This window comes from Mirounga angustirostris, unplaced genomic scaffold, assembly GCF_029215605.1.
Source record: "Mirounga angustirostris isolate CCGP_5_RB_7025 unplaced genomic scaffold, mMirAng1.0.hap1 SCAF_4, whole genome shotgun sequence".
Lineage (NCBI taxonomy): Eukaryota > Metazoa > Chordata > Mammalia > Carnivora > Phocidae > Mirounga > Mirounga angustirostris.
This window is the reverse complement of record NW_026991712.1, coordinates 98643777-98668268: the sequence shown is the minus strand read 5'-3', so window position 1 is coordinate 98668268 and position 24492 is coordinate 98643777. Positions and strand designations below refer to the sequence as shown.

General features: G+C 57.7%; 1 protein-coding gene across 1 annotated transcript; it reads right to left on the bottom strand.

Moving 5' to 3' along the window:
• Window positions 1-95: 95 nt before the first annotated feature.
• Window positions 96-10431, bottom strand: ALX3 (ALX homeobox 3). Its single transcript, XM_045897011.3, has 4 exons — window positions 10041-10431; window positions 4592-4908; window positions 1686-1814; window positions 96-1296 (listed from the first exon to the last, which is right to left on the bottom strand). Exons 1-4 carry the CDS (start codon window positions 10315-10317, stop codon window positions 988-990), a joined length of 1032 nt encoding a protein of 343 aa, XP_045752967.1. The 5' UTR covers window positions 10318-10431; the 3' UTR covers window positions 96-987.
• Between the last annotated feature and the right edge of the window lie 14061 nt (window positions 10432-24492).

Genomic DNA, 24492 nt, shown 5'->3' with positions numbered 1-24492 from the left:
CCCCGCTGGCCCCTTAGGAGGGCCTGCCCAGCCTGAACCCTGGGCACGGACCAGCTAACCCATTGTCAAACCCTGAGGATACACAATTACCTGGTCTAAAAAATACTGCCATCTTTATTATTATGCTGGGCAGCACACCTTTTTTTTTTTTTACAAAAGTGGGGTTTGAGATCTCAGGGGCTTAGAATCCGTGGAAGTCTGTTTTATTCTTACCAACATCTAATGAGTAAACCAGGGGAGCTTACAGTTTCTATGGCATAGCTCTGGCCTGAGCCCACAGAAGAGAATCCAAATATTTGGTGGTTTCTGGTGGCCTTTCTGCCCCCTTGGAGGGGGTGAGGACTTCATGGCATGTTGGGGGCGGGGGCACAGGGCAGGAGTAAGGGGTGGCTGGAGCTGGGCCTCCCGGCACCTTTTCTGGCACCTTTTCCCCAGTGGCCTTCAGGCCCTTGTGAACTCCGGACGCCGAGTGCTCGCCCCCTGGTGGTGCGAGGAGGGAGTCAGGCTGGCCCTAGATGCTCATGCTGCAACACTAGTTTCCCCTTAGTCACAAAGAGCTGCTCCTGGTTCAACCTGTGTCATCCTCTTGTTTTCCTGGGTTCCCTGAATGAGGAACCAGTTCAGCCATTTCAGCTGGAGGGATGACACTTAAACTTGGACAAAGTCTGCAGAAGCAGGGCAGTGTCTTCCTCCCTCCAGCCCAGAGTTGGATGAAGGGACCCAGTGTGTGGTAGGAAGAGTCCTACCTGCTTTGCAGCCCCCTTTGTCCTGGGCAGCCCCACCTTATTTTAAGAGAAAAAAAAAAAACTCTAGCTTGTTCCCTGCAGGAGGCTGAGGATCCCAGCTGCTCTGCCTGGGCCTCCGGGAACCGACTGGGGCTTGGAGGCAGAGGTGTGCCCTCTCTGGCATCCAGGCTGGGATGGGGTGGGAGCAGCTGGGAACAGAAAAGGGGGGTGGGCAGCTTAGTCTGCATGTCCACGCAACCGATCACGTGGTCCAGTTCAGTAGGCTGGGTGGCTCCTTGGACTTCACCCTGAGCGAGATGAGGCTTGGAGACCTATAGTCGCCATCTGGGGTAGGCTCAAAGCTGTGGCCCCCCAGGGCAGGGGAGAAGCCATGGATGGAGTAGATGCCAGGGTGGGCTCCAGGGGAGGCTGGCACCCCCATGAAGCCAGCCACATTCCCATGAGAGTGGGAGTATGGAGACATGCATGGGGAGGGCATGCCCTCTGGAGACACGAGGCAGGGGCCGGGGGGGCTCCCGGACCCTGGACTGGGCCACAGGGAGTTCTGCAGCTGAAAAGAGAGACAGAAAAGAAGGCCCATGAATCAACAGCCCAGGGGCTGCCTCCCTTACCTGGGGGTTCTGTCTTTGCCCTCAGGGCTCTGGAAACTTAGCAGGAAACCTCCACTTGGCCCAGGTCTAGAATCTGCTCCCGCCTACCCCCGACACTTGAAATGGCATCTCCGGAGCCCCCTGCCACTGCACCTCCAAATGAGATTTGCTTCAGTACCAGCTGTTCGGCATGCCTCATTCACGAGACAGGGAGGAGCCTCACTTTGCAGAGGAGAAGTGATTTACCCATGGTCCCGCAGAGTCCTAATGCTGCTTCAGGTCTCCCTGGGGCCCACGCTACCCTGGGGGATGTGGCCAGGCCCTGACGCAGGGCCAGCTGGGGTCTCACCTGCAGGTGGCTGTCTGTTCGGGGCAGCACAGAGATGTCGTAGGCAGATGTGAAGGGGTTCCGCCCCTCCTGGATCTTCCCATAGCGCTCGCGCTTCCGCCACTTCGCTCTGCGGTTCTGGAACCAGACCTGGGGAACGAGGGGAGAGGCTGAGGGAGTGACAAAGCGGCCCTGAGGAATAGAGCCCCCTGGGGAGAGAGTGGGTGGGGGTGTCCTGCAGGATGGGGAGCTGGCTCTGGCTGGAGGAGCTTGAGCTGCAGCAGCCTGTAAATCCCTATTCTCCGGGCCAGGGGAACCGGGGGGCGGGGGGGGGGGCTTCTTGGTCCCTTGGGCCACCCATCACCCCCCAGTCACCAGGCTGAGTCACTCTCTTGGTTCTCCAGCCCGCCTGTGCCACTAAGGGTGTCGTGGAATCTGTGGCCGCAGAGGCTCTGGGCACTGGCTAGGCGTACCAGGGCACAGACCTCTAGCCCCCCTGCCTCATCTCCGCTCCCGGGCTCCCTGCCTCCCAGCCTCAGGTCAGAGCCCAGCTCCTTAAGAAGGCCCCTGGGCACTGAGCCCTGCCCTTCTCCGCAGCCTCACCCCCAGCCAGGCAGTATGGCTTGATTCTTCCTACTTGCCTCTCAAGCCAACTTGCCTCTGAATGCATCTGCTACCTTGTGACTCCCTGCCTCGCCTCAGCCTTCCCCTGCCTCGACTTACCGCCTCACCCTGACACACACGCATATGTTGCCGCTGGCCTGGGTGATGCGCTGGCATCTCTCTCGTACTCACCACACCCTATTACCATTGTCCCTTTTGTAATCTGTGTCTCCCACTCACTTGGGAGCTCCCGGCAGGTGAGGGTGGCCTCCCTGTGTCACGCGCATCTGTGTACCTATCTGTGCCGAATCTGTCACTTGGCGGAGGCCCTGTGGCTGTTACATTTATGGTACCAGTGCCCACGTTTTGTATTTCTGTCATTTAATAAACATTTCTGTGTCAGGCTCTGGGCTAGATGTTGGCAATATCAAAACCAAACCAAACCAAACCATCCCCTTGCTTTCCAGGGATCTAGCTGGGAGCCATGACAAAAGAAGTTGTGTGTGTGTGTGAGAGTGTGTGTGTGTGAAAGGAACCCCACCTCGGCCCCTCACACACGCCCCCATGGTGGCCGTTCCTACCGCTCAGACAGGTGAAGCCACGACAGTTAAGGAGCTTGGCAGACCCCGAACCCCCTAAGCCCCAGATGCAGAGATCCCAGAGCAGGCCTGGGGCAAGGTCAGGGACGGACCATCCCACCTGCCCAGCTGCTGGGCCTTTCCTTCTCTATCCTCCCTCCCCCTCGGGTAGATGAAGGAGTCTGGACTGCTTCACCGGGCATTCCTCCCCGTCATCCCTGGTTGTCTCTGCAGCGCCCACTGTAGACTTCCGCCTGCACTTGGGCCTTGCCCTCTGCACTGTTCTGTGTGGTGGCTTACTGCTCTCCATGGGGTAGGGCCTGCGGGTGGCTGTCACATCCCTGTCAGAGAAAAGAGCCTTGTGGCCGCCCCTGCACCCCTTCGGCGTTGAAAAGGCCTGGGAGAGGAGTGGGGGGCTGTGCTCCGCCTCTCCAAGGCAGTTCCATGGCCACGGCTATCCAGAGGCTCGCAGAGGGTCCGGAGACTTGATGTTCCGGACTTCCGTGGCTCATGGACTCTGGGACTGTTGTGAATGCTCGGTCTCTTACCCTGCTGGCCCAGGTCCTGGGGCGCCCTGGGAGGACAGTCCTAGAAGTGTGTTTTGGGTGCTGCCTGGGAGGAAAATGAAAGCAGGAGGACCCAGAAGAGAAGGGGAAACAGCCTAAGCCCCTCTGGTCCTACGCTGAATCCAGCTGTAGGGCCTTCTCTGCTAGAAGGCAGCCGGCCTCTTCGTGGACTGGCCTGCCAGGCCCCATATTCAGCCAGAGGGAGGCCCCATACAGGGTGTGCTGTGTATGAGCTCTGTCCCTATTAGGTCTCCTCTGTGGTGGGAAAGAGAATCTCCTCTGTCTAGAAGTCACCTCCTCACCTCTCCTGAGAAGCCCAAATCCCACCCCTCTCCCAGTGCCTCCTACTTGGCCTCAGGGAGCCTGTTGTGCCTCATGCCAGTTCAAAGTCAAAGCAAGGCAAACAACCACCATCTTCCTCTTGGGCCAGGCTTTTACTGAAGCCTCCTTCCCCATCCCCACCCTCCGCCTGCCACCTTCATGTTCTTTCTCACTTCCGACATGTCTTGGACGTGGACTTCCCTTCTCCCTTTCCCCTGTTCTCAGCATCCCTCCGTCCCTTCACCCCCAACCCCTACCTGAAGCTGGCCACAGCCTACCCAGGAAGCCCTGCGGCCTGATCTCTGCTGGGGAGAGTTGGTTGGGTGGGGAAGGGCCCCTGGCCAAGCTCTCCCGGCTGGGGTCTGGGAGATGGCGGGCTTGACAGTCGCTGGCTCGGGATGGCTTTGAGCATCACTGGGTCTCAGACCCCCCCCCCCCCCGCAGTGGGGACCCTCCTGTTCTGGGCAGCTACCTCGGGAGTAGCCCGATGTGTTCAGCATTTCACTGCTTCCGAAAGGCTGTCACATCTGTGATCCTCAAAGACCATCCTAGGTAGGAAAAGCGAGACTGAGAGATCCAAGGACATGCCCCAAGTCACCTGGTCAGCTAGAAGTGGCAGAGCAAGGACTCCCAGACAGGTAGGTCTTTGGACTCCCAGAGGCCACCACCCCCATGAGGCACTTGGGCTGCAGGCCCGTGGTGGCAGCGGAGCTGGGCATGGAGGGGTGCTGAGAGCAGGCATCTGGGAAAGGCGGGTCTCCGTGGCACCAGCACCCACCTCTCCCGGCCCTTCCATGGCCTGGCCCGTGGTCAGGGTGGGAGAGGCAGCCAGAGAGGCCCATGCCCGGGGTGCCCTCACCTGTACCCGGGCCTCGGTGAGGTCCGTTCGCAGAGCCAGCTGCTCCCGGGCATACACATCAGGGTAGTGGGTTTTCTGGAAGACTCTCTCCAGCTCTTCCAGCTGGAACGTGCTGAAGGTCGTGCGGTTACGGCGCTTCTTGCTCTTGTTCTTGGCCAACTCCATGGAATCAGGCAGTCCCGGGGACAGAGGGACACGCAGGCTGGCCAGACAAGGGCCTGGGGAGTCTTGCAAGTTAGAGGGCCCGTCTCTGGGCCCCCCTCGGCAGTCCAAGGGCAGCTGGGGGAAGCTGGCAGCTTTGGAGGCCTTCTCCTCGGCTGCAATGGAAAACACAAAAAGGAGGATGGAAACCGAACCAGGGGGTTTTGTGGGTGGACTGGGGGAGGGGGCAGGACGTTTGACGCTTCAGTCCCCGCCTCCCCCTTCCTTTCTCTTCCCTCGTCCCAGCAGCCACCCTCCATGGGAGCCTGGCATTCGGAGGCCTGCTTGCTGAGCCTCCAGCTGGGGAGGGGGCCCTGGGGAACCATGTGCTCTGTGGTCTGGGCGGATCTGCTGGGGCCAGACGAGGGTTCATTTCGGGGAAGCGCTTTGTGGTGGTGCGTCCCACAGGGTGTGGGGGTGCCAGGGTTGGCGCCATGGCAGGGCCTGGCGCAGAGGCGGGAGGAGGGGGTGAGCAGGGGGTGGTGGACGTCTCCTGCCCCTGCCAGGAAGTGCCTCCTTGGCCCTGGCTGTTGGGGGTGGGGGGAGGGAACGTGGTTCCCAGGTCCTCATGCCCCTGCCTCTGGTCCCAGGTCCAGGCAGGGGACAGACAGGGACACTCAGATCCCCTTTGGCTTGTCTGGCTGTGCCTCATTCTTTGGACCCCAAATCTCAGGGCAATGTCAAATCCCCCAGCCCTGGGGCGTGAAGGGCAAGATGGGGCAAAGAAGCGTCCAAAAAAAGATTATCTCATTCCTCCGAAAATTGTGATGTTTGGGCCCAAGACTTGAGCTCCAGCATTAGAGAGCAGAAGGTCGGCTATCTGCAGAGGAGAGTCAGGGCTTGGGGGACCAGTGTCGAAAGAGGACCCAGCTCCCAACCCCATCACTCTGGCCATGGACTGCCCCCTCCCTCCTCGGCAGTTTCCAATGGCCCCCCCACTGCCCATGATGAGCAAGCAGGGAGGGAGGACCTGACTGCAGCTGGGCACAGTTCCCAGCAGCCCCACTCTGACACGCTAACCCTCACTCGGTAGGCTTGGTGGAGCCCTGCCACAACCCGGTCATGGTGAAAAATAGGTCACCCCGATTGCTCCGCCCTCTCCTCTGGCGAGGCCCCCAGCGGCACTGCCATGAAATCTCCAAGAGTCCACTGGGACAGCAGGAGCCCTGCCACAAAGATGCCCCACTGACTCATGCAGCCTGGCCCTTGCCCTGGCCCATCCCCAGCAGGGGCCTGGGCCCCCGGAGGCCCAGCAGGCTGGCACCAGGAGGCTGTTTCCTCCTTGGGACTCGGTGTCAGGATCACAGCTACCATCAGGGAAGCATGGGACCAGGGAGATGGGATTCTCGGGCTCTGGCTCTGAAGAGTCCCTGTCTGCATTATGGAGGACAAGTCAGGCAAGGTCTCCCCCAGCTGGAAGGTGGTCAGGGACCTCCCAGGACCACCCAGGCTGTGCAGGAAGCTCCACGGCCTGGCAGAGTCAGGGGACCTGCCCTCGGGCACCAAGCTCACAGCTCAGGCGGAGCATCGAGGAGAAAGTGTGCCAGCCACTGACTTCCATTCTTGGCCCACATGTTTTGGTTCTAGAGGTAGTTCCATGGGCAGCAGCTTAGGGAGAAGGACTCATGGAAGCTGAGCCAAATAATTGAAAATGGTCAGGGGGAGTGGGAGACTGGAAGGGGACACCCCACATCTAGCAGGTTTGAGGGGGTGGTCTTGGAGTTCTGGGTTCAAAGGGAGGTCCTGCTGGACTCGAGGCAAAAAAGGGTGAGGGTGGCTCAGGGATGGGGATAAGGGGAGCATTGACATCACTACAGAGGGCCCTCCAAACTTCTGAGGCTTTGCTCATCTGGCTCTTGGGCCCTCAGTGTCTGTCCAAACAGGATCTGCCCAGAGGAAGTGACTAGCTCTGGGCTCTGAGCGACCAGAGTAAGAGATAAAAGCACAGCAGGACTTTTCGGAATAGCCACCCAGAAAAGGCTGCTGGCCTCCGCTGGCCTCCCTCGCCTGCCCAGTCTACAGCCCTGCCAGGGGACCGGGGTACTTGTCCCCTCCTCATCGCCATGGCCCTGAAACCTCCATCTACCTGAAGGACTCTGGGGAGAAGCCAGCATCCCCCTCTTTGGGGGGACAGGGGCACACCTCCTAGAATGTCTCCGGAAGAGCAAGGCGCAGTGGCGAAAAGAGGGGAGGTGGGGTCAGCGAAGGGCAGCAGTCAAGGAAAGGAAGGAAAGGCAGCCCCAAGTTTGAGTCTGAGCTTGTAAACAGCAGGGTGCACCCGGAGGCCCCGAGCACTTTCCAGGTGTATGCAGGCTGTGTTTGGGGGTCACCTGCACCCGGTGGGGACACTGGGTGGTTAAGGGGGAGTGTTCATGGTAGAGATTGGAATCCTGGGGCTCAGCACCAGGGGGTCCACAGCCCCCACACCTGCAGCACCACAGCCGAGGTCCGGCGGGCCAGAAAGACAGGAGCCAGGACAAAAACCTCTGAGGCGGCCACGGTGCTCGGTCCCTGACCGGCTCCCACGCCCCGCTGCTCGCCCGCACCCTGGGGCCGCCAGAGCCCCCCCCCTCCCCCGCTAGCGGCTCGGGAGCCCTACTGCTCGCTCCGGACGCCAACCGGGAGCCCCACTGCCCTCTCAGCTAGCGTCCACTGAGGCCGCCGGGCCCACCCCCCGGTTTTCGGCCTGCGCGCGGTTTCCCACGCGATGCGCAGAGCTCGCAGAGGCCTGGGCTCTCGCAGCTCCGCAGCTCCGGCTGAAGCCGTCGTGTGCATAAACGCCGTGCGCGGGACCCCAGCGGGGCTTGGTGCTCTCCCTAGAGTTTCCGGCTTTGGCCTAGACGCCTCAGCCGGCGGGGGGCCTCTGACTTGGAATCCTTCACGAGGTCTGCGGCCGGTCCGGTGAGCGCGGCCTTCGGTGCTCCGTTCTGGGCCTCCGAGGCGGCGGGCGCGTTCCCAGGTCAGAGAGCCAAGCCGGGGAGCGGACCGGGAAGGACCGGCCCGGCACTTCTCCGGCCCTCTGAGCAGCCGCGCTGCACCGCCAGGACGCGGCCGGGGTCCAGGGCAGGGCTGGGCGCTCTCGGCCAAGGGCGCCGCAAAGAGCGGGAGAAGCGCGCCAGGCTCTCCAGCGCCGGACTGCCCGGCCTCGGCGAGATCGCGCCGCAGATGGGGCGCAGCTGCACGCTCACTGGTTTGAACTGGAAACGCTCGGAGCCCGTCAAGTTAGAAGCAGGGAAATTTTGCCGCCACTTCCCACCTCGTAGACTGCGTGGCCCGAGTCCCCCGGGGCCGTTCCTCCCCCGCAGCCCCGCTCCGCCGCAGGGACGCAAGCGGCCTGCGCTCGCCGAGTTGCGGCCCTGGGCACCCGCAAGGCGAGAGGCGGCCGGGGTCCCAGGCTCCGCTGGCACCCGCTGCTCCTGTTTTTCGTTTGGTCGGTCCTCCGCTCAACTTGAATCGTTAATTTTCCTCTCCCACTTGATTTTGCTGCTTTCTGCTCTGTTATGATGTCCCTTTTTTCCTTTCATTTTTTTCCCTGCTTCTACTCTTCTTCGTCCTTTCTCTCCTTCTCCATTTACCCGCTTCGTTCGATCGTTTGATCCTGCGCTTGCTTTTTTCCTGGTTCTTCTGTTCGTTCTCCGTTTGTTTATTGACGTTCTGCCCTGCTTGCCGACTTTCGTCTACCTCTCCTCGTCTCTCTCCTCCGTTGTTTTGTTCATTTTCCTTTTCCTTCTTTTTGGTGGTTAACACTCCTTGGTTTTACTTTTACGCATTTCGTTGCTGACACCCTCGCCGTCGCCGGGTCCCTCCACGCCCCGCCGCTCGTTCTGCCCCAGCGCTCTCCGCAGTGGGCCCCTCCTGGCGGCCTCGCGGTGCGTGCGGATCCCGCGCGCCCAGCAGGACGCGGGCCCGAGGGGTGGGTCCCTCCCGTCGCGGCGCGCCCAGCCAGCGCGGGTACCTGTCCCCGGCGGTGCTCATGTGGCTGCGCGGCCGCCGCCGTCTGGCGGGGATCAGAGGAGCCAGGCCAACTGCTTTTCATTAAGTCCCAACTGTGGTTTTTATCAGGAGAGCCTCTTTCAAAGGGCACAGACACGAAGCTCCGCGGACTCGCTCATTTCCTCCGCTGACCCCCACACACCTCCCCGCCCTCCCCGACACATTCCCACCGCCCTGGGCGAAGGCCCGAGCTGCCTGGCCGCTCGGTGGAGGCCGGCGAGGCGCCAGTGGGTGGAGGCGGGATGGGGCCGATCTCAGAGGATCCAGTCCTGGGCCTAAGGTGCGGGATGTGGCAGCGCAGATGGGGCGGGCGCCCAGACTCCTGCAGGTCAGCGGGTGCAGTGGACGGCGGCAGGGCTGCGGGCCCGTGTGGCAGGCCCCGGCGTTCAGGCGCGTTCTCCGGAGATGGCGCGGTCCAACTGGCCTTGGCGCATGGGGCACCGGCCCAGGAGCCCGAGGCGCCTAGGGGATAGGCCCGCCCGGGGTGCTCTCGACGGCCCCAGCCGAGACGATCCAGTGCGAGGAAGCCAAGACTGCGAGAAGGGCGGCCATCACCGTGCATAACGACGGGGAGGCCAGGTTAGTCTGAGAAATAAGAACACAGTTATTCCGCATTGAGAACGGCCCCGGTACTGCGGGACCGGCCGCGGCCGCGCCGCCGAATGCCTAACGCGCCGGCAGCGCCTTCCCCACGGAGGCTGGGCCTGGGGGGTGGGGGCGGAGAAGCCGGCGGAGGCCAGGCCGCAGCCCTCGGCTGAGTCCTGCTGGGCCACTCGAGGTCGGGGCCCAAGCTCAGGGCCCCGAACGGGCGCCACACACAAAAGCCGCGCTTCTCTCCCCGCATCGGGACCGAGGGCTCCGCGTGGCGCCCGGGGCCCTGGGCCCGGTCCGGGCTTCTGGGTCAGTGGCAGCTCCAGGCCAGCTCGGGCCAAGCATGATTTCTCCTTCCCGCCTCCGGTCGCCTTCGGGCTTCACTGGGCCCGGGGCCGTCGCCGTCGCCGCTCCACCCTCGCGCGACCTCCCGCCTCCCGTTCCCGTCCCGGGAGGCACGGAGGGCTCTGCCTCCCGCGGGGCGAGGGCTTCGCCGGCCTGGGCCAGCGCCGGTGGGGCTTCTGAGGGAGCCGTGGCGAAGGGCTAGAGGGTCTAAAAGTGGAGAGCTGGGCGAGCGGGCGAGGGAAGCAGGGAGGCCCGGGCGGGCCGGGGAAGGGAAGGAGAGCGGGTCGGGGCTGCGCGCTACGCCCGCGCCGCGCGTTACCTTCCGCGGGGCCCTCGTAGAAGTGGCTGCCGTTGCGCGCCGGGCCGGGCCCGAGGTCCTGCAGGTACTTGGCGGGCGGCTTGGCCGGCTCTGGGAGGTAGGGCTCCGAGGGCCCGCAGGCCGGAAAACGGGTCAGGCGGGGGCCGCGGGGCGGCGCGGGGTGCAGGTGAGGCGCGCCGGCGGGGGTCCCCTGGGGGCCGGGTGGCTCGTCCCCCGCGGCCGCGTAGGGACCGGGCTCGGGCCCCACGCCGAAAAGCGCGCAGCGCTCGGGGTCCATGCCGGCTCCCGGCGCACAGGCCGCCGGGGCTCCGGGGCTCGCGCTGCCCGTGCGGCCTGTGAGCGCCCGCCAAGGGGGAGGGACCTGGGCGCGGGGGCGCGGAGCCCCCGGGAGCGGCGCGCGCCGCGGGGGGCGGGGGGCGGGGGGCAGGGGAGGGGGCCGCGCCTCTGACTTAATGCTGGAACCATCCACGTCACGTGCGGCCCCGCGCGGGTTAACCCCTCGGAGCCCGGGAGCCCCCTGATTCACCCCAGGCCGCGTATCAGAGGCAGTTCGAGCAGAGGGAGGAAACCACCTTCTCTCGACGGCAGGGTCCCTTTTGTCTGCCCATCTTGGTGAGTCCCTTGCTCAGAGCAGCACCCTTGGGCCTGACATCCAGCCTGGAGGTTCTCGCCCCCAGAGGCGTGAGGCACGCCCAACAAACACTCTTAGGCCTGGTCTCCCGACATAAGCCTGGGCTAAGGGCGGGGTGGGGGAGGGGCTGGGCTGGGCCTTTACCTAACTCTTGGCTGGGAGCTGGAAAAACGTTGCCTCTGCAAAAACACCTCCCTTGCAGATCCCTTGTTCCTCACGGACAGGAGTCCTTGGGAGGAGGTGTGTGGGAAGAGGTGTGTGGAAACAGCTCTAATCCGGGAATGGGGGCTGGGAAGTTTGGGCCTGGGCACTATCATTAATTAGCTGTGGGACCTTGAACTGTCACTGGTGTCTTCATCTGACTCTGGAGTCTGGACCAAGGCAATCCTTGGAGCCTTTCTGTGTATTCCTGGTGGGTTTGAGAAGCAGAGGCAGAACCAGAAGGTTCAGGGAGACTTGCAGGGACAGCTCAGGACTGAACAGGGTTCGGCAGAGGCTGTCTTTGAAGCAGGTGGAGGGATACCTAGAGGGTTTGAGGTTTGAACAGCAGATGTGGAGTGAATACCTTTCAAATGACTTGGGAATGCATGGGGATCCACTGGAGAGAGGCTGGCTGCAGCCCAGACCTCAGGGCTCTGCTGCCCCAGGCCTGCTATTTTGCAGGGAGATGAGGGTAGGGTGGCATCTCCTAGGTGTTGACTCTCCCCAGCCAAAAGGAAGCATAGGACTAGGGAGGTGGCTTGGAATTTCTGAGAAGAGAAACAGCCCCCACCCTAAGATCCGGGAAGAAATACCTGAGTGCCCTGGGACCCTGCTCCCTTCTGTGGATTGAGGAGTCCCCAAGTCTGGGTTACACTGTTTTTTATTTTCAGTGCCTCCAGAGACTAGTGAGAGGGATGGGGAGTCAAACATCATTTGTATTTCATTTGAATTCTCAATTTTTAAAGGAATCCAAGAGGCCTGGTGTGAACACCTCCCTCTTCCGCTGGGGGCTTAGAGGGGGTTTCTTGGCTGTCCTCAGCCAGAGTTGGGCTGTAAATCAAGGCCAAACAGGAACCAGAAGCCTTGCATCTCACAAGTAGTCATTAAGCCATTATTAAACATACCGTAATTTCTCTGAAGCCTTATTGGTTTAAACACCACATTGGAGGTATTATGGCCATTAGGGCCCCTAATCACAGACTGCAGACTGGGCTAGTGAGGTGGGAGCACCTGGGGCTGGGATTTCCAGCCAAGAGGGAGGTTCAGCTCAGAATTAAGCTTTCCTCTCTGGCCTCATGGTGGGGAGGGGGGGATCCATTCTCTAGGATCCAGTGGATCGCAGCTCTGGGCAATCAGTTTGCAGTGATCCCTTTTGCTCATTAGTAAGGTTTTTTTTATAGTTATTGGGCTAAGGCTGTGGGTATTGTTGACTCTTCAGGAGGATGTCAATGTCAACTCAGGACGCCGCTTCTGTTCCACAAAGGAATCGGGCAGCTTACTGTGAGAGATGCACGGAGGATGCAGGAAAAACATCACCAACAGTTTAAACAAGGCAGCCGGGCTTAAATGCCAAGTGTTTTGCCTCAGGTGATAAGTCTTTCTCAGCCTCAGTGTCCTCATCGTAAAAATGGGCTGTGCACGCGGACAAAGGATGTTGGAGAAGCACTTATGTTTTGATGGATGTGATGTACTGTGTTAGTTCATGAGATTATTATTACTATTATGGTATCCAGAGATGGCAATTGGCAGAAAGTTCCTGACTCCGGGGACTGAATGGGCTAGAGGCTGGGGCTGATCAGAGAGACCTAGGGACCAACCCATAGCCCTGCCCAAGCTCAGAAGCTCCTCCTGCCATTCCTCACTCTCTGACCAGAACCAGTTTCCATGCTGTCAGTTGAACTGAGGCTGGAGAAAACCCCAGCTTACATTCACATCGGATGGATAGATAGAGTTGCCCTCTGGGTGGCTTTTTTCCCAGGATAATGCGACACAGGGTACGCTTTCCTTGTTTCCCTTTTAAACCACTAGTGTAAACTCTTTATCTGTATGGGATATGGGGAGAGTTTGATGGGGCAGAGGTGCGTAGGAAACACACAAATTGGCACTCTTAGGTTGTCCAGGTTTTCCCTTAGGAGAGCTGAGAGATCCCGGAGTACCACAGGGGCCCTCATTTTACAGATAAAAACAATAGCTAATACTTCTTATAGTGTACCAGCCACTATCCAACGTATCCTATAGACAAGAGTTTATTTAATCCTCCCAACTCCACGAAGTAGGCACAACTATTATCCCCACTTTATAGAGAAGAGAGTGAGGCCACAGAAGGGAGCCATTCGTCCACGGTGGACACGGCCACGTCGTGGCAGAACCAGAATTTATGCCCAGCTCCGTGGTTCCCCGCCTGACACTGAGCGTCCCTCAGTCCTTCTTCTTCAGCTAACTTGACAAAGCTGAAATCATCCAACGCACGCCCTCGTGTTCCCAGAGGAAGGTTGGGACTTCTCCCTGAAAAGGAAGTTGAGGCCAAAGTGGACTAGGGCCAGAGGTGGTCCAGGGTGGAGCCACACTGCTGCACTCCTGATGGCGGAGAGGCAGTTTATTTATTTTATTTTTATTTTTTAAAAAGATTTTATTTATTTATTTGACAGAGAGAGACACAGCGAGAGAGGGAACCCAAGCAGGGGGAGGGGAGAGGGAGAAGCAGGCTTCCCGCGGAGCAAGGAGCCTGATGTGGGGCTCGATCCCAGGGCCCTGGGATCATGACCTGAGCTGAAGGCAGACGCTTAACGACTGAGCCACCCAGGCGCCCCAAGGAGTGGCAGTTTATTGAGACACGCTGTACCTCATGCTGGGGTGGCTGGGACAGTAGGCGGAGGGTGGTTTCTGCTAAGCTGCGACCAAATGAAACAGAGCGGCGAACACCTGAGAGGTTTCACGACCCACTGACGCAGCCAGATATGGGGCAGAGTCCTAAGAGAATTTACGAATTCACCGTGTGTGCTGTTTGATAATCACTTGCATCGCAATAGTGTTTGTCACTGCTGTATTATCCATGGAGTAAGTGAGATGAACTGATGCGATGATCCAGATCATTCTAGGTCCTATCATGAAAAGCCTTAAACAACAACAACAACTAACTTCCCACCTGCTGAGAAAAACTTTTAAAATAAAAATGGTACTAACTGGCTGTGTCTAGGCAACTGTTTTGCACCAGCCAGTTGCTTCATTCATTCATTCATTCATTCATTCATTCATTCATTCATTCATCCACTAGGAGGACCTACTACGTGACAGGCACAGTGTACCAGCACTGAGGTACTAAGCGTGCCTCCTGCCTTGGGGGAGCAGACGCTTTGCTGGAGTGGAAATGTCTCCTCCACCACGACAAAATCAGCACTGGGATGTGAATTAGGGTGGACTCTGGTCTCGAGAGCAGAGTTCCTGGCATCTCAGCCTCACCTGTGAGGTTGGTTCTAGAATCAGGGAAGCAGCCCCAACTCCTACTTTCTTTCATTTTTGACTTCCCTCAGCCTACACCACAGGACGGCGAAGGCCCCTCCCTTTTGCCGCAAGGGGTCGGAACAACGGGAAAGATGTCACCTCAGATCTGACATATACAAAACTTCCTTCCAGCCAGGAAAGACTCAGTTGCTTTTTTTTTTTTTTTTTCTCGAAGGGAAGAGAGTTGGTATTGCCCTTGTCCTGTTTAGACTCTGAAATCCTAAATTGATCCCTATGAAAATTCTGGGTTTGGGAGCCCAAGGAGATTGTTTCTCATTAGTGACATTCTTCCTGGAAGGTCAGGCTAAGGAATGGTAAATAAACCTTCAGATCCAGTGCTTCCTCCTCACCCATGATATTTAAAAGAAAGAAAGAAGGGGGCGGGGAGCTTTGTGCTGTGGAGACCCAGAATCCTGGGCTGACAATCCAAGCTGCAGTCTGGGCTTTGGGGTGAAATTTCTGAGACATTAGGGAGCTATTTTTTCGCTTCTGTTAATTTGATCTGTTTCCTTGGGACAGCCACTCAACCTGTCCGTACCTCAATTTCTCCCCTGGAAAGCGAGAGGAATGATTTTGTAGTTCAGCTTTGATGGAATGAACAAAACAGTGTTTAGACAGATGTTTCTTGAGCCTGCCTCCACCCTGAACCTATATTCCTCTGCTTACGCTCTCTGCCCACCACCCTGGGGTCGGGCTGGGATGGGGGCAGTGAACAGCGAGGTGGGGCTGTGTCTGGGATGTGTCCTGAGTGCCTGGTCTGGCCTGATGCCTGTCTTACTGCCTTTGTGTGAAGGTAAACGGGTTCTGAGGCAAATGCCAACGCAGACCAGCAGAAGTCATTTTGTGGGAGAGTTTCTGGTGAACTCATTCTTGGTGTAAAACAGAAGGAGGCAGGTTTGGACTTCTTGGCAATTCTAATACTCTGATCAATTAATATGGTGCATTCGTTTATTCATCAAACATGTATTGAGTGCCTGCCATGTGCCAGATAGTGGGGCTGCACGGTGAGGACTGAGTCCGAGGACAGAAGCCTTACTCCCAGGGCTTTTCCAGGCTGGCAGGGGAGACACAGGGCAATGGGCACTTAGATCACAGGCTGTGTTGTGCTGGCAGGAAGCACAGGGGCCGTGGTGGCCATGAGATGGGCACCTGTCCCAGCCTTGGGCTGGGGGAAGCTGGTCATGGAACACTTCCAGGTAGAAAGTTGAGCGGGGCTTTACAGGGGAAGGGGGTGTGGAGGGGACAGGCGAGAGAGCATCCAGAGAGAACAGCCCAGAGGTGGGAAAGAGGAAGCCACGTTTGGGGAACATGGATTTGTTGAATTGCTGGGGCTGGAGCAGGAAGAGTCCGGGCTGAAGTGGGAGGAAGAGAGACAGAGGCGGAGGAGTCCACCCGAATCAAGAGAGACTCCAGGTCACAGGCATCCATCCGTGCACCATGCACCATGCACCGCATCCGCCAAGCCCAGCTTCATGCACCAGATCTGCAAGTGGGAGATGAGAGGGAGCAAGCCCCAGGGCCCAGAAGTCCCCGACTTTAGGGGGGCACATGACCCATACCTAGCAGGCAGGTAGTAAGAAAGCCTGCAGAGAAGAAGCAGAGAAGAAGCAGAACAACATGTCTAGCTGCTGGGCACCCTGACGTTGGAGAGTTGGTGGAGAGCAGAGGAGCTGTGTGCGGCAGGCTAAGCGTGGCGATCCGTGAGACCCTTCCGTAGCAGAGCTTTGGCTCTTACAGGGAATGCTGGCCAGGGCACCTCTTGAACTCATTTCAGCAGGAAATCCATTGGTTCCAGAGTGTAGATTCCAGATTTGTTGTTTTTACGGGGCTAACAAGTATGTAATTAGCACATCTGGGGCCCTTCAAAGGAAATGCAAACATACACCATTGAACACCCTTAGAGATGTGAGTGGGACCCACCCCAGAGTTCTGGAAGGAGCTTACCACCATGTCACAGAGACGTCCACTCTAGTCCAGGGTCTGCTCCTGCGCTGGAGGAAGAGAGAGAGAGCCAAGACCGAGTCTGAACTTTATGAGGGACTGAGAGAAAAGCAAATGACAAGGGTCAAAGGGCCTCTGCCTGGCCTCCTCTGGAGTCACCCGGGAAGGAGAGGTAGTGGGCCGGGTAATAATAATGTCCACCGCTCACAGAGAACATAGAGTGTGCCAGGCAAACGCCATCTCATCTCGTCTTCACGTTGTTACACAGCTGACGTTAATATTCCCATTTTAACAAATGAAGAAAAGGAGATTGGTCTGTGTGTCAGTTATCTAATACTGTATAGCAAATCACCCCAAAACTTGGTGGGCTTAGAACAACAGTAGTCGGTGACTACGGGTCAGGGATTCAGGAGCAGCTTGACTGAGTGGTCTGTCTTGGGGTGTCCCATGACCCCAAGTCAGATCTGGGCTGGGCTGCAGGGCTCTGAGGCTTGGTGTGGCATGCAGGATGGATTTCCAAGGTGGCTCACTGCCATAGTTGGCAGGTTGGTGTCGGCTGTTGATGGGAGGCCCCAGTTCCTCCCCTTGGGGGGCCTCTCCACCTGGCTGCTTGGGTGTCCTCACAGCCTGGCCGCTGGCTTCCCCCACAGCGAACGATCTGAGAGACCCAGGTGCAAGGTGCAGTGTCTTTTATGACCCAGCCTCGGAACGCACGCACGCACGCACGATTCGGCCATATTGGATTGGGCACACAGTTCTGATTGGTTCTGATTGATCGTCGGAGAGGATGCCACCAGTGCGGGGCCACTGTGGAGGCTGGCAACGCCAGATTGGCTCAGGAAACTGCCTGGATCACATGGCTGCGGAGTGCGACTGGGATTCACGCTCGAGCTGCCTGACTCCGTGGGGAGGCTCGAAGGCCACGTGTTGGCTCAGAAAGACTGGCTACATTGAAGAGTTAAGAAGAGGCCCTGAAGGGACAGGATGAGGAGCCCGGCAGGCAAGTGGCAAAGCCCAGTGGGCAGTGAGAGCCCCACTCACTGCCTGTCCTGAGGGAGACTGATATGGAAGTGGGGACAAGGTGTGCCCTCTGTGGTCAGCAGCCACAGCACAGACTCCTAGGGGCTCCCTCAGTACAGTGAGCTGATCTCAGGGCTCCTCCGGGGCTCTTCGTTCATGTGGGTGAAGGAAGGAAGCAGGCGCACCTTTTCCCTGAGCAGGTACTAGAATATCCTATTTGCATTGCTGTCAGCTTAGCAAGGGGAACCCCGGCCTTAGACCTGGAATTGAGTGATCGGGAGCGGGGGGCAGTGTTGAGAGCCCACTCTGAGTTGGGTCTGAACCAGGCACTGTACTTTTTAAAATTGCATATAACCCACCCAGGAGGTAGATGCTGTCATTTCTACTTCCCAGTTGATAATACAGAACTCAGAGAATGAAGTCAGTTGTCCAAGGTGTCATATACTTCCTAAATGGTGGAACCAGGAGGGACCCCCAGGCAGGTGGCCTAATCAGCTTGCGCCATCTCCAGCGTGCTGCCTTGAGTCTTCTCAGACCGACAAGGGCTGCACTTTCCCTCCTGCTGTTCAGTGGATCTGAGCCCTGGGGGGTTTGGGGGGTGGGCAGAGACCATGCTGGGCAGAATCGGGAGATGAGGGGCTAAAAATGCACCCCCACTCCAAAATCTGGGTGGATCCTTCTCACTAGATTTTTTTTTTCTTCTGGGGAGATGAGATTTGGACACATGAACAATTACCCAGGAATTCGAGGATGTTCGCTAAGTGTGAGACTGGGTTGCCCTTGCGGAGGAACAGACATAAGCAGGGAGGCGTGGTGTACTCTGAGTCACTTCCAGGTAGAGAAGAAAACCGCTGTGCGGTCGCGAGCATATCAGCACCCATCGCTGGACTCCCAGCTGCACAGCCCTGGGGACCAAAGCAAAGGGCCATTCCCCCGTGCAGAGAGTCCCTGGAGATTTCTGGGCTACAGCCTGAGAAAATGTGAAGGATCCAGACAGATGGAGAGGAGTTGCTGAGCCCAGGTCAAGGAGACACGGTGCTTCTGAGCACGGGGTGCGTGGCTGCCTCCAGCAGAGGGTTGTGTGAAGGAGTAGCAGGTGTGACAGAGACGGGCTGGGCAGGACCGGAATGTGGCAGGTGTGGAAAATGGAGCCTTCTTTCTTTTAGATAATGGGAGCCACTGGGGAGTAGTGAGAAGCCCTTGCAGGAGGCCTGGCCCTTACTAAGTGTTTGGAACGTTAGTAGTAGTATGGTTGTTATTTAGCAGGAGAAGGAGAGCTGTGCTTTGGGGAGAGAATTTTGGTGGCGTGAGCAGAAAAATAATAGTAATGATGATACCTAATATTTCTTGAGCAGTTACCATGGGCCGGGCTCTTTAAGTACACTGTCTTACTGAATTCTGACCTTCTTAGGAGGCAAGTACCACTATCTCCGTTTTACAGGTGAGAAAACTAGGGCACGGAGAAGTCAGTCACTTGCCCAAGGTAGTGGGGGCACACAGGACAAGGGGACACAGCATGTAAGAAAGTGGTCCTGGCATGAGGTGACTAAGGCCTGAACTGGGGTGTGGCCGAGGGGATGAAGAGGGATGGCCGGAGGGAAGAGGTATTTAGTGGGAAGAAGTGACTTATTGCCATGGTTGGGGGGGCGGGGGTGTGGCGTGTGGATGACCAGCCGCCCGGAGAATGGCTGCTGCCGAGACAGGGCCCAGGGATATGTCTTCAGGGGACATCTGGAACCTCTGAGGCAGACGTCCATCCGGGAGGGGGTCCTGCACTCCCTACACATTGTCGACTGCAAAGTGAAGGCTACTCTCTGGACTTTGGGGGCAGAGGGAGGCAGGCTCCCCGTGGACTTGCCAGGCTCTGGAATCCTGTGATCACTGCCCTCCTGGTGACAGCACCAGGCACACCAGGTGCTGAGTGCGAATGGGTCTGGAGGCTGGCTGTCCTGGCCCTCAGAGAGTGTGGGCCCTGGCGGGGAGGCCTCTGCTGGGGCCAGAGGTAGAGAGGTAGAGAGCCCAGTCCTGGGGTGGGCATGATTCCTGGCGAAGGAGCGGGATGCTTTGGGCGCCGGGTAGAGGACAGTGGAGAAGACCAGGCCCGCAGCTGTTCTGAGTCAATCCGTGAAGATTATGAAACACTTGGTCCCTTTAAATGGGAGCGGAGAGCCCAAGGCCCCGGCTTCAGGGAAGGTGGCTCTCTCCAGAGAGGTCCCAAACTTTGGCACTGAGATGACAGTGAGGATTTTAGAAGCAGCTCCTGCCCTTGGGGCTGGGGGTGCTGTGCCAGGCCAGGGGTCTGGGTGCGTCTGCCGTGGGAGTCTGAGGTTCTGTTGGTGGGGTGTGAACATGGTGTGTGCATGTGTGGAGTGTGTGTGGCTGGGTCTCCCTCTTTGGAAGAAGCCTCAAAGCCCTGCATCTGCTTTGGGGGCCCCTTGCAGCCGAAACAGGCAAGCCCTGGATTTGGCGGGGTCCGTACAGGGGAGGGTGTCTGTAACCACACACAGACCCCGGGACGTCTGGGGAGAAGCAGCTCTGTAGGCACATTCACACCAGACCCATTGGACGAAGAGACCGGATATTTTGCTGTTTGATAAACTTCATAAAACAGTGGAGCTGAGTGATTTTGCTGCTGCCTGAATGGAAGTATTCTAAGAACCCATGCCAAGAAGATAAATAAGGCCGGGGCTCCAGGAGAGGAGCTAAAACAAATGTGCAGTGAGAGGTACATCAAAGTAAAACTAGCTCTCCTGACGACCGCGGGTTCCGCGTGTGCTGAAGTGTGTGCGTGTGCGTGCGTGTGCGTGTATGTGTGTGTGCGCGTGTGTTGGGGCAAGTGTTTGGCAGACACCAGGCTATATGGAAGGGCCCGGAGCTGTACCCTGGGCTCCTGCCAGCCCCTCTGAAGGCAGCCCTCCACACAACAGGCCTGCTTGGGATTTAGTTAGGACCAGGCCCCGCCCTGCTTGGTACAAAGGGAAACCAGTGTTAGCCACCGTGGGGAGTTTGAGGCCCCGCAGGCAGCCAGCTGGGGTTAATTCAGACTGGAATACGTGCGCCGAGGGGTCAGGAATCCCTCAGGGGGCAGGCCGATCAGCCCACATAGGCCAGTTGAAGGATTTATTCTGTACCGATGACAGAGGGTACAAGCTTGGGTATAGAAACATCGAGACTCTCGTATTTGGTTCCAAACACTCCAGGGGGTGAGGGGGAAGGACAGGGGCGTGGAGATAGAATGCTAGATCAGGATGGGCGTCACCTAAACCTCACCTAGTCCGAAGGTGCTCAAAGGATGGTCCTCAGCCCAGCAGCAGCGTGGCATCAGGGAACTTGCTAGAAAGGCAAATGATTGGCCCTACCTCAGACCTATGAAGCCAGAAAGTCTTGGGGGTGCGGCCCAGCACACTGGTTTGACTTTTTTTTTCTGGGCACTACTGATGGCGCCTTTAGCTCAAGCACCACGGATCTAGGCTGTCATCTTCATTTAAAAACGAGGCAAGGGAGGCCTAGAGAGGGAAGCTTTGCCAAGAGTATATAGCTAATTAGGACACAGCCACATCCCCCCTCACCCATATGTTCTCAGCTATTTATTTTGCAAATAACATGGGGGGGGTGTTTAATAAATTTTTTCTTAGAGGCAATTGTTATGTTTATATATTTTCCATTTGTTAATAAGCTATTTAGATCAGCAGTGTTGCTGGGGCTCAAACCATGGAGTTATTTGCTATAAAGTTCAGGCTCTGGGAAGTGGACTCTCCAGTAGGGCCCCAAGCCCAGGCAGCCCGCCCATGTCCCCCAGCTGCCCCCCCAAGTCACCAGCACCTTCTTCCCCTCTCTGTCCCCAGATGCTCTGTCTGTGACTACACCACCAGCCCCACAGGCTCACTCCCTGCAGATGTTTTGGTCAATAATCCCTCCCTCCATCTGCCTGGCCAAGTGCGGGTGGACGTGGCAGGATTAGTTTCGCCCACTGGCCTTCACTGGCTGTGCGAGAAGACCTGCCTCCCCTTCCGGAGGCTCTTGCAGTGGGCCCAGCATGTTTCCAATATCACCTCCGTGTTTTCCCCAACGGAATAATGCTTTAATGGGGCAGATTTGTTCTCTGTAAGGGAAACATGTGGGCTCCCGTCAGACACCGGGAGAATGAGTTGCCCTCCGTCACAACCATCTGGTCACCTCTTGGGGCTCCCATTCCCAGGAGAAGGGCAGTTTTCTGGAGCCGGTGGTGTGAGGAGTGAGGGGGTCTCTGAGACTTCTGGGTGAGTAACTCTTCTACAAGAGCAGAACCGTGACAGATAGCCTATTTACATCAGCCCCAGTTCCTGGAAAGTTCATGCAAAACTTCTGTTGTGGTCTGAACTCAAACAGTCAAGGACCCGCTGAGTCCAGGGTCAACTGGACCTTAGGGCAGAATTGTAGGTGGAATTAGAGTGGGGGAGAAATGCGCTCTCTTCCTCCTCCAAAGGCCTAGGTGGAGATGGTTGGCAAGAGGGTGGGGGGAGGAGGCCCCCTTCCGTCAGAGAGAGCCTTCCCTGGCCCCAAACCTTACTGAACTAAGGCCCTGACCTCTTGGGAACTTGCTTTTCTTCGCCTGAGTCCAGGATTCTTTCCCGAGCCCTGAAGTTTTTGAAGCCGGAATTCCTCAACTTCGAGAGAGTGGTGACACCCTGGGATGGTTTGCTTGATTCCCCAACATTCTCCTCGGCTTCTCCTGCCCAACTAGGGGTCCGTAACCTGCAGTTAAGTAATTAAAGTTAATTGAAGTTTATTTCGTTTTGAGCATTTCACGAAGCCCTAGAGATAATTGGAGTTTCCCTGGAGTGTTGCAAAACTGGATTTGGAAATCTCAGATCAAGAGAACTGTTGGGCAATGGATGATGGAGACAAAGGAGAAAAGGAGAGAGAAAGAAGTGAGGGAGAGGAAGGAGAGGCAGCTTTCTGCTTCCACTGGGTTTCCCCGCTGTGCTGGGGGGCTCTGGCGGGTTTAACAGTGATTTGATTCCAAGATGGTTGATTCCGTTCCTAAGTACCAAGAACAGACAGAGCCAGAGCCCAAGGAGCGACGGGAAAGAGACAAAGAGAGTACCTCCCTGGATCCCTCCTCCTCAAGTTCAGGACAGTATCAGCCCAGGAGGAGACACCCTGTGTTTCTGAACCTCCTTTCCCCCTGCTCTGCAAAAACCCTAAAGGATTTTAGGGAAGCCTCTCTTTCTGAATGTGAAGTCTGCTGATATGAGTTGGGCCCCTGGAAACTTGCCTCCTGCCCCGGAAGATTTATTTTATTAAGTGGTCCACACCTGAAAGTAATTCAGTCTCTCGGCTTGGGTTGGGGGGCTGCGAAGGGAGGACAGAGGCGCGACGCCGGCGCCCCAGTCCCTCGGCAGCTCCGCGCCCTGCGCCCCCCGGAGCCCTGGTCTGTCCGTCTCGCTTGCACCGCCGCCGGCCTCCCGCGCCCGCCTGGTGGAGAGCGGCCGGGCGCGCGAGCGGGCTAGGGGTGGGGGTATGCCAGGCCAGCCGGAGTGGCGTGAGGCTGTGGGTAGGGGCTGCGCCCAGCGTCGCCTCCCCCCGCTCCCCCACCCCGCACCCTCGTGCCTCCGGACCTGCTGATCCCGATGCCCGCGTCCCGCCCGCGGAGATTGTTTGCCGCGGGCCCAGGAATTCCCTCCCAAAATGGGAATGAGAGAGATTGAAATAGATAAAAGCATTCAAAGTTTAATGTCCACATCAAATCTCTATAAAACCAGATCAAAGGGAACAGGCGCTTGGTTTCTTCCCGGATCGCCGGGGAGCCCCGAAGATGGAGCCCCAGGCCGCGCGGCGCGTTCTTCTCTCCAGCCGGGGCCTCGGACTCCAGCCCCGCGGCCGGGGCGCAGCGGGCGGAACGGACGCGGTGCCCGTGAACTTGAGGCCCGGTAAACTGACAGCAGCCCATAGGTTGTCCGCCGCGCGGCCAGACTGGCCGGGAGCCGAGCCGGAGGCGGCGGGCCGAGGAAACGCGCTAGCGGAGAGCGCGGCTCCTCGGGGTCCGCGAAGGACAGATGGCCCGACGCGCGGGCGGCCGGACAGGCGGCCGGGTGCTGGCTGCTCCGAACCCGCCGCTGCCACTCGCGGGCCGCTTGGGTCCCACCGGGCCCCCGATGGCTGCCTGGCGTCGGATGACCGCGCCCTGCCCTGTGGGCTCCCGCGCCTGCCCGGGCTCCCGCGGCGTCCGCCGTGCCTCTGCTTTCGTTTTCTCCTGCCCTTTCGCAGTTCCATTTTTCCAGAAACAGACCTGTGGGTTTCCCTTTCCGTTCCCGAAATGATTCTTCTAAGGTGAATGACTCAAAATGGAGCTTTCTTCTCGTGGTCACTGGGAGACTCTGCAGGAGTGAAACTCCTGGGTGTTTCCAGCGAGGCGCGCGACGTGGGCTCTTGTCTGATCATAAACCTGAAATCTAAAAGAGCTTTCCAAGGTTAGGGCCACAAGAAATGTGAAGATAAACCCTCACATCTCTAAGATAAATATGGAGAACTGTATTAGTAGCAAAATTACAGTCGCTTTCTCTCATCCCGCATAAAAAAGAACTGTAAATTAAGGAAGTGCTCTGCGTGTATCAGTTTTATGTGCTGTAGCATTCCACCCCTCCAGACATAACTTTCCATGTCTGCAGAGCCAGCTCATAGGTAAAACCACATGTCTTTTCGGTGTGCCTGTATGAGCTGGCACAGTTCTATGGCAGCGATGGACGGTTCATGGTGCAGGGGTTGGGAGAAGGGATGGGCATGCATGGAGGGCCAATGTGTGTTTGGAGACCTGGGGGAAACACCCAGGACTCACGCTGGTAAATAAACTGGTCGAAGAGGATTTCACCTCATATGTAGTCTGAAATTACAGGAAATCCATTCGCGGAGAAAGGGGCCGAAAAATTAAAGAGAGGCCAGGGAAATGAAGTTGTTGCTGTGGAGGGAAGGGAGGAAGGAAGGAAGGAAGGAAGGAAGGAAGGAAGGAAGGAAGGAAGGAAGGAAGGAAGGTAGAGAGAGAGAAAGAAAAAAGAAAGAGAAAGAAGACAAAATGTAGAGACAGATACAGTGCTGAAAGACACAAAAAGGATGGAAATGTCACAAAAAGATGGATGACAAGAGGGAACTGTAGAGAGAAGAGAGAACACTCTTAGAAAAAGAAATGTGGAAAGAGAGATAGAGAAGAGAGACAGAAAGGAGAAGGAAGCACAAAAAGTCGTGGAAGAAGAGAGACATCAGGAGGGATGGGAGACAAAGAGCCAAAGAGCCCGAGCCCAGACTGGGGGTGGGGTGGGTGGGGAGGAGGAGATAGAAGCCCTGGAAGCTGGGAGCCTTCCCAGGGCTAGGCGCCTCCCCAGGGCCTCGCTTCTCAGATTT